Source organism: Podarcis tiliguerta (genome assembly GCF_965153285.1).
Source record: "Podarcis tiliguerta genome assembly, chromosome: 6".
Lineage (NCBI taxonomy): Eukaryota > Metazoa > Chordata > Lepidosauria > Squamata > Lacertidae > Podarcis > Podarcis tiliguerta.
In genome coordinates this window covers 21,314,362-21,324,283 of record NC_139539.1, presented here as the reverse complement: position 1 = coordinate 21,324,283, position 9,922 = coordinate 21,314,362, and the positions used below count along the sequence as shown (strand labels likewise).

At 42.4% G+C, this 9,922-nt stretch overlaps 1 protein-coding gene across 5 annotated transcripts in view; it reads left to right on the top strand.

The window, feature by feature from the left end:
• Positions 1 to 9,922, top strand: part of EYA2 (EYA transcriptional coactivator and phosphatase 2) — a 130,202-nt gene that overhangs the window by 72,644 nt on the left and 47,636 nt on the right. For all 5 annotated transcript variants that reach the window (XM_083446943.1, XM_083446942.1, XM_083446940.1 and 2 more), the window contains exon 6: positions 8,379 to 8,446. In XM_083446943.1, coding sequence (XP_083303069.1) covers positions 8,379 to 8,446 — 68 coding nt within the window. The remainder of the gene's footprint in view (positions 1 to 8,378; positions 8,447 to 9,922) is intronic.

Below are 9,922 nucleotides of genomic sequence, written 5' to 3'. Positions count from 1 at the left end.
GCATGATTCTGAACCTTAACAAGCCACCAGAGTATTGTTGGTGGTAGGTTATTTTGTTGAGCTCTTAACCTCTCGATCTCGTAGCATCATCTCATAGAATATATTTACATTTGCCTACCAGGCATTTTAAGTATAGCGAAGAACCTTTCAAATGTTCTTCTGAATAAATGGCGAGATATGACAAGTACAGGAACTTGTCAGTGTTGTTGGGGGTAGGATAGTAACTGATGTTTCTGTGAAGGTACATCAGTTCTGACATTTTCAGGATGTGATTTAACATAGAATATCTTTAAACCACGCAGCAGGAATGTCAGATTTGATGTACCTTCACAGTAACACAGAAGGAAGGTGTGTGCTTTGCTCAGCAAAATTGGAACGTTGTTGTATTTGTAGCATGAAAATATAATAAAATGTCATTTTTTATTTAAAAAAAAAGATAGAAATGATCTACTATGTTAGAACAATTACCAACGGCAGATGAGAAAAATGGTGTTGACTCCTGGCATGAAAGGAAAAGGCTATATAGGTTTGTGGTTGGTTCATGATTCTAAAGCAGAACACATATGTGGCTTGGAGAAAAGTCCATGAAGTTCAATCCATGGCTTCACTTCTTGCAAGGATCTCAGGTGGCAGACTGGGAAACTTATTTGCTTGAGATCCTCAGCCAGTTGAAGTAGACAGTGTTGTTCTAGGTCCGACTCGGGCTTCATTCAGGACTTTATTCTGCTTATACAACGATTTCCACATTTTATATGATCTGTCACATGATTGAAATGCCACTTCTGGAAAACTGTTGGAAGCTTGGCTTTCATTTCCATGTTCATTTGCCTCCAGAACAAATCTGTTTACAGGCCTTTTTAGCATGGTGATTTCATAGGATGAAATTTGGAGCTGAAATTCTGTCATACAGTTCTTTCTCGTCATTTGTAATTTAGCACAACGTGATGGTATGTTGATTTTTTGAAAAAAAAAACCCAGTTCCAGAATGCAACAGGTAATGCAGTGTAAACAGAACACTAGAATGTGGGATAGAAGTTCTAGCATTGTAATCAGGAAGACTTAAGGCAATCTCTCCCTTGCAGTACATTCATAACCTCTGAACCATCAAAAGATTAGTTGGGTGCATAAACAAGCCATCAGACAGAATGTTCCTATCACCTGTTACAACTCAAACACCAATGCTTTTCTTTGTAGTTCATTCACATGCTGAGCTGTGAGTGATGAAAAATCAAGTTATGTACATGGGAACTCAGTTGACTTACTTGTTTCAGTAGTGAATGGTAGGCCCCAACCCTGAGATTACAGAAAATATAGTCAAATTCCTTGCTGTAAACATCAAGACTAGACCACAATTATTAAAGGGAAGATGAATTCTGAGCCAAAAAAATTGTGTGTGTGTGTGTGTGTGTGTGTGTGTGTGTGTACCTACTGTTTCTGATTATTCTTGGCTTTATTTTAAAAGGCACAATTTATGTGCATGTATATTTTGTTTTTTTCTCAGCTGCATTTGTTTAAATAACTCTGTACTGTATTTTATGTTTATGGTCTGTAGGCAAAATAAACCGAAACTATTTCATATAAAAGTTATGTAAATGCATGTGCATGCCAGCCCTAAGATGAATATAAATAAACAGGTAAGGCCTGACTTCTGTAGGGGAGTAACTGAGCAGAAATCCCAAGGCATGACCTTGAAACAGCATCTAGGCTGAAGTAAAATACTGTAGCCAGATGTAGGCCACAGAGTTCCATCATGTGAGAAAGCTGAGACATGCATGTAACAATATGTAAAATGTAATAACATGTATCTAGTTAGTTTTCTTCCCTACCCTTTTACCTTTGGGTCCCTGTGTAGGCAATGGAATATAAATTTGCACACTCTAAAATAAAGTGGGTGCCCGAATGAGAGACCTTCTGGGAACCAATTATATGCCACCTTGCTAGAAGAAAGGTGGGGTATAAATGTAGAAAATAATTAATACAAAAATAAATGTTTTAAAGCCATAACAGAGGTTACTTCAGTGGCTTGAGATTTCCCACAGGAAATAGGTACCAAGGCAAATTGGTCATGGTGACAGAGAGTAACAGAAGTGGCTGGTCGCTGCTGTTCAGTGCTTAGTGAAAGTTGTCAGGTCGGTTTTCATTTCACTGGGGATATGAGGTTCATGGCCTGCGATTAGGTAGAGCAACGTGGTTGCCTCAGGTGGGAGGCAGCATGGGTCCCAGGTAAGTCCCCTGGGAAGAGAGACTGACCGCTCAAACACTTTGGAAAGTGTAGCTCTGCGAGGGAAATAGGGGTCTCCTAACAACGCTCAGCATTCCTAGCAAACTACAGTTCCCAGGATGCTTTGGGGGAAAGTCATGACTTTTAATATGGTATAACAGTGCTTTAAATGTAAGGTACAGATGTGGCGGGGCAGAGCTTTGAGAGCCACACGGCCTGTTCTGTGTCCTCTAAGGATACATCAGAACAGCGAAGGAAGCTGTTGAAGTCCTAGTCAACGTCTATTATTTTGCGTGCTGAATAGGAAAAGGGGTGCCATTTTGTCCTTCCACTTAACAGGCGCCATTTGTATCATGCCTTTCCTCCAAGGAATTGAGAGCAGTGTGTGCAGTACCACCACACCTAAGCCTCATATTTTAACCCACACATCAAGCCTGTGAGGTAAGCTAGGCTTAGAAAGGGACTGGCTAAAGGTCACCCAGGAAGCTTCATTGCTGAGGGGATGTTTGAACTTGGGTATCCCCAGTCCTAATTCTAGTACTCCAGCCAGTACCTCAGGGTCTCTCCATACAAGCCCAGCAGAGCTAAAAACCCACACATTGTGCAAATATCTTAAAAAGCTGTCACCAAGTGTTCTAAAATAGTGGTCGCTGTGAAGAATGATCTGATATTGTTTCAGATTTGGTCCTGAAAAGCTACACATTTTTGCAGTCCTTGCTTGTTCCAATATACACTGGTACTGGAAAGAAAAGCATTGACTTTGGAACAACCTTCTGTGGATTGTGAATTTAACACTTTGCCTACGTAGCCACCAGGGTTGCCAGTTTGAAAAAAAGAAGGAGGTTAAATTACTGGTAGTTGCCCAAACTTTACTGGCACCCGTATATAAGTACTTAGGTTATAACATACCCTAAATACTGAAACATATTAAAAAATCTTAAACTTGCCTCAGTGTACACTTACTTTCCAAGACCCGACTTTCTACCTACATTTGGCATAGCTGCTTTTTCATGAAGTGATTTTATTGCCTCCACACGGGGCACAGGCAATGACTGCCACTTGTGAAAATGAGCAATGCTGCCAGTGGTTTTTATTCATCGTGGCTTTTGTTGCCCTGGAAATTCCCTTCCAATGGGATTTCACTGGGTAGAAATGGAAATCTTGTCCTCAGAATTTATGCATCTCAGCTGCGATGTTGGGGTGGAACAGAGGGATCAAGGTGTTTTATTTGCTAAAGTGGACAGTGAGGAATGGGATTTTATAATCTGTGGTGGTCTTAAAACAAACATCTAGTCCTTTTATCTATCAATATACGCTAAAAAAGGACTGGGAAGTGAATCCTTGGCTGCCCCTAATGTAATTGGACTACAATTCCCATCATCTCTCTATAAAGAGGCTGGATTTAATACGTAAGATAAAATAGTGACCCCTGGCCTTTGGTTTTTAAAATTATTTTCCTGTTGATTCAAGTAGAACTTTAGTACATTCAACCTGGGGTTTTACAAACCATGAATAACTATCTTCAATAATTGTGAAATTGCTTGTATTTATGATGACAGTAAGTGTCTTGATTAAATTAGTTGTGCAATAGACTGTAGAGATTAGTGCATTAGCTGGTCCTATTCTGGCCTGCCACATCTTTTTATAATGCTAAATATCTATATAAAGCTGTTGCAATTTGCCAGCACGGAAATGCTTGGCGAACATTGCAGATATATTATATAGATATCACCAATATGTCTTGTTGATTATGTGCAGTGCGAACCCTTTCTTAAAAAAAATAAAAAATACTTTGCATCACAAGCTTACAAAAGTTAAAGGCCCTCCAGGCATGTGGCCCACCAAGGTTGAGACATGCCGCATTGCCTGGCTCAGGCACAGATGCAATTGTGTTAAAGTGTGGCACACATTTATTAAAGAAACATTAAAGGAATGGCAAATGGAATCAGCTTGTCATGAAAGGACGCGGGCTATTTCACTCATGGGTTTCCTAATGGTTTCAGTTTGAGTGTTGCCCTTATGTGCTCAGATGTTCTCATTTCACAATCCATCATTAGGAAAGCCTGTGGCACGGGGTCAATTTAGAGTTTTCCTACCAAGTACTTTCCAGTACTGTATATCTGAAGGGCTGTTCCCCTCTAATACCTAGGTTGTTTTATTACCAGCTAAATGTTCTCTGTGTTACCTGTGAATGAGAGCATTGTGGCATTTTAGCAGCTGATTTGATTGAACACAGATGTGAACTATGCTCCATGTGGAGAGGATCCAAAAGGAAAAGATCTTGACTTGTGCTTCTGATTTTAAAGGAGCGCATGCGATCGAACGATAGCTGGATGACACAGGCCCACAATCACAATAGCTGAAAGGCAGGTGGAGGGCAGTCATAGCTCAGTGGAAAAGCCCATTTCCTGCATGGAAAAGGTCTGTGGTTCAAACCTTGGCACTTCCAGGCAGGGCTGGGAAAGACTGGAGAGCCACTGCCAACCAGTGTAGAATAGGGGTTCCATAGGGCCCACCTGAGATGCCTTGAAAATTACCAGTCCCACCTGTCATGAAATGGTGTTGCGTGGACAGAACCAGTCACAAAATGGTGGCAGATGGCAGCAGTTTGGCATCGTTTTCTACTGATATCTAATTCATCTTCAGAAATTGCTAGCTTCTTTAACACAGTGTCTTCCTTGTAGCAAGGAGTTCCACAGCCCATTCATTTTCCAGTTTGGCATCAACTTAGAACACATTTATTTGTGAGATGTTTGTGAGGTGTTAATTTAGTCTGCCAGGGTGTATGTGTCATTCTGCAGTTTTAATTATGTTATTTTACCTGTTCTTGTTTATTCTGTTTGATGAGTGTTATTCTTTGTTCTGGTTATCGTAATCTGCTCTGGGATCTGTAATGGGGCAACACTTAGACTAAAGAAGAGGAAATTGACAGGTGGGGGTGGCTCAGGGCAGTCTGAAGTTGGTGAGGCAGCACCCCACCTGCCCTGGTGGACAAGCAAGGCAGCAATAACACCTGAGTGGTTTTAGAAAGAACTTTTCACCAGCACCAGTCACTGCTGCTTCCCACCTGCCTTTCTGGTACTTATTGGCATGTTTACTTTGCGATGGACTCTTAATGGGCCCTAAGTGATCAAGCTAGGGAAGGAAATTTATGTGTCCCCCCTAACAGCCAACTGCGCGTAAAGTTTTTCACCTTTGTTGTGTCAAATAAGTGGAATGCTCTGCTGATAGAGATTCAGCACACCTTACATTCTAACCTTTTAGAGCCTGCTGGACAATTTTCTATGCTGCCAAACACAGGCAATTAAGAAAACATCTTTCCTTATCCAGTTCTGGGCACCGCAGTTCAAGAAGGACACTGACAAACTGGAACGTGTCCAGAGGAGGGCAACCAAAATGGTCAAAGGCCTGGAAACGATGCCTTATGAGGAACGGCTAAGGGAGCTGGGCATGTTTAGCCTGGAGAAGAGGAGGTTAAGGGGTGATATGATAGCCATGTTCAAATATATAAAAGGATGTCACATAGAGGAGGGAGAAAGGTTGTTTTCTGCTGCTCCAGAGAAGCGGACACGGAGCAATGGATCCAAACTACAAGAAAGAAGATTCCACCTAAACATTAGGAAGAACTTCCTGACAGTAAGAGCTGTTCGACAGTGGAATTTGCTGCCAACAAGTGTGGTGGAGTCTCCTTCTTTGGAGGTCTTTAAGCAGAGGCTTGGCAACCATATGTCAGGAGTGCTCTGATGATGTTTCCTGCTTGGCAGGGGGTTGGACTCGATGGCCCTTGTGGTCTCTTCCAACTCTATGATTATATGATTCTATCAGTTAGTTGAAAGTCTCTGATTTTGTTTTATTTTTCATGGTTTTTATTATTATAAATATGTTGCTGTAAATGACTTTGTTTTTTCTTATAAAGTGTCAAACACAAATAAATATATAAAACGAGAGCATTAGGTATCTCTTAAGTGCATCAGTAAGCCATTGAATGGGATGCGGGTGGCGCTGTGGGTTAAACCACAGAGCCTAGGGCTTGCTGATCAGAAGGTTGGCAGTTCAAATCCCCGCGACCGGGTGAGCTCCTGTTGCTCGGTCCCTTCTCCTGCCAACGTAGCAGTTCGAAAGCCCGTCAAAGTCCAAGTAGATAAATAGGTACCGCTCTGGCGGGAAGGTAAACGGTGTTTCCATGCGCTGCTCTGGTTCGCCAGAAGCAGCTTAGTCATGCTGGCCACATGACCCGGAAGCTATACACTGGCTCCCTCGGCCAATAAAGCGAGATGAGCGCCGCAACCCCAGAGTCGGCCATGACTAGACCTAACGGTCAGGGGTCCCTTTACCTTTTTAAGCCACTGAATGTCAGCAAAGCTCTCAATTAAAAATTCTCTTATTTCTAGTCAAAGCAGTCCCTGATACTGAGCAGACATGGAGAAATACTTCAGAATATCATAGTCTAGGAAGAGGATACATGCTGATACTAACATGCCATAATTGAGGCTCCCCCCCCCCCCGCAAGTCATCAGCCCTTCATAAATATATCTAGTTCTGTGTTAAATGATCTATTTGCTCCTCCAGTGGTTGCAAGGTGAGTGTTACAGAATTTTACACCTCTTACAGTCTGAAAACTTCCTTCCTCTTCCACTTCAGCAACGGCTTTTGCCTAGAGTTTCTCTGGTGGGGGCAAACAAACAACTCACTTCTGTTGCTTTGCCTTCGATTCATCCAGCCCTGGTCTCTGAACATGCGTGAATTTGAAGTGCTGAGTCTAGAGAGGGGGTTTTTTGTGTGTTTTTTTGGCTTGGAAATGCAAAGCTGTTGACACATAGCTGCTTCGATGATTTATCCCCTTGGCATGAATGCTCCCAAGCTGAGCCCAGGGCAGGGCTGGGTGGAGAATACCCAAATGAAGCGGTGTCCCAGGCTGGCACCCTTAAGGCAAGCTCCACATCACTGAGAGATCATTAGCTCTTGACCTTTCCTGTGCTTTTAATTCCTCCCCCCCCCTCCCCTTGTGCAAAATGTTTTTTAAAGGCCAAATGTGATGGCAAATTAGTTCTGGAAGCAGATTCTCCTCCTAGAATGGGGTAGTTTTCTTTCTTTCTTTTTTTGGCATGAGATTTATTTCTCTCTGCATGTGCTTTTGTGACTGACTGCACTTGGCGAGCTGCAGTTTGTTCAGCTGTCCATTCCCCTGCCTAATCTAGGGTCTTAAAATAAAAACAAACAAGCGGATATTCAGAGAAAGGACACAGCATGGAGACACTGAGAGGCATTTGTTCCTGTGCTTTGGCTAAAACAGCACTCCACTGGTCCCATGTACCGAGTCTTTGCTTTACGGCTAAAGAGGCTGGCAGTTCCTACAATGAGAAACTGTGTCAAGGAGTTGGTTCATCAAGTTCTTCTTAAATAGAAAGTTGCTTGGGATTTTTTGGGGTGGTGGTGGTAGAGGACAACTACAGAGGAGGTAAGCTAATTTCTGTTCAATGCAGGGCCATTTTGCCAGGGATACGTCATATGTGTGGCATGGGTATAACCTTAGTTCATCAGTTCAGCTGTAAAAGAATAACATGATTTGAAACCAGCTTTCTAAATATATTGGAATGTGGTGCACTTCTGGATTTCAACCAGTTAGGAGGCTACCACAGAAAAGGCCATTTCTCCTGTGCCTGACACTCTGCCTGCAAAATGGTAGTTTAGTTGATGTTTTTAACATACCCCTTCCTAAAATAAGACGTTCATCAGAAAGATGCAGTAGTGCTATAAGAAGGAATTATTTTTGTTATTTTAATTGGAGCTTAAGAAATGCAGAGTAACAGGATGTTTTCATAAGGCAAGTACCTAAAAAGGTGAGGTTTCAGAATCTTAGCGTAGTCTTGCAGGAATCCTGACCTAGGATGGGCAAATACTTCTGACCTGGTACAAAGCAGCTTCATATGTTGACCACCGTGGGAACTGGATTAGGTGGGACTTTGGCCTGATCCAGCAGTGTCATCTTATGTTCCGAAATCCTTAAGCTCCTAAAATCTTCCTTACCAATTGACAGGTTATACAGAAGATCAAGTAAAGGCAGGGCGAGGACCCGCCCTCTGAGGATAATTTGGCCATTTGTATTGGGTTTAATGGAATTCTATTACCTATCTTGTTTCTCCTTCTATTCTCTTAGGCACCTCAGGGATTTACCAGGGGCCCAACGGCCTGACGGGTTCTGCAGGGTTCAGCACAGTGCACCAGGTACAACTTTAACCATTTTTTTAAAAATGTCCTGAAAAGGAGGTGGTTCATATTTCAGCTGCATGGACATGAGAAACTTCCTTGATACTTGTCTCTGATTATCATACATAACGTCTCATTCTTAAGGCACAAAAAGCGTACGTCTCTATGGACGCTCACAGATCTCAACGGCTTGACAAGGGACTTGGAAACCAAATGCTTTCAAAATCAACCAAACACTCCTTCCTCCCCCTCCTCCCCCCCCTTCTTCCTCCAACCAGTCCCGGCCCAATCTCAGCACTTTGGGTGTGACGCTGAAAACATGTCACAATGGGGACACCACAATATCACATGAACATCTTTTTTTGAAAATTAGCAGTTTCCATCATCTTGCAGAGAGTGCCGGCTTATTTCTTGGCTTTCGGTAACAGATGTGAATCAACATTCTAAAGCATCACTCAGAGACGCTTGCGAATATGAAGCCATCGGAGCCTGTTTGCGCTCTTCCTAATTTGGACGTACACCTTTTGATGAACTTCATGCTTTGCATAAGTTAGCACCTTTAAATATAAAGCATGTGTATAAATATATGATGTGGATAACATTACATGCAGAAACACTATATGAGAATGCTTGCTCATAAAGATTGGTGTAGACCAAGTATGAAGTCACTATGCTTCTTTTGTTTGTGCAAAGGCTGAAATATAAGCATTCAAAGTTAAACTGAAATCACTGAGGCTATAGGGGAATAAAAGTATCTTAAAGAATTACATCCGAAATTCAGTTTCCCATAAGCTTTGAAAGAACTTCCTGTTTCGGGGCTGTTAGGACGACAGGCCCCACACCAGTGATAAAGGCACATACTTTTAGATGGTTCCAGTAGGCATGGTGCCTCCCCATGTTGGACTACAGTTTCCATCACACCTGATCATTGATCATGCTGGCCAGGGCTGATGGAAGTTGCAGTCCAACATCTGAAATGCATGATGTTGGCTGCCCCTGTGTTAGAAGGTTGCAGCAAACCAGAACACGAAATCATGGATTGCTTTGACGACCATGGTTAAGTTTAAGTTTGTCTGCCTTGTAACCTCTGCATGCAAGTGAGAAACTGGTTTTTATGCTGTTTCCTTCTTGCATGCTGCTTGGGAATAGAGCTTAGCTTAGCAAGCTAAACCATGGTTTCACTGTGAGATTGGGAACGTGTGGCATCACAACAGAGTCACGTGCAATTGCTGCTGAGCTAAACTTTCGAGCCTTCAGCTGCTTGTTGCTAGTCTGTAGGACTGCTGGACCTGTCAGTTAGAGAATATAGCTGAGGTTGTTGGATGTGAGCTGTGGCACAACCTAATGAATTTCATGGAAAGGTACCGTGATTTATTCCGGGCTTCTTTGCCCAGTACACTGTTAGCAGGTACACATTAAAAGAGGATGTGCACATTTCTCTGAGTGTGAAATATGAATGAATACATGCTGCAAAGAGCCACATTTTGCAGTATT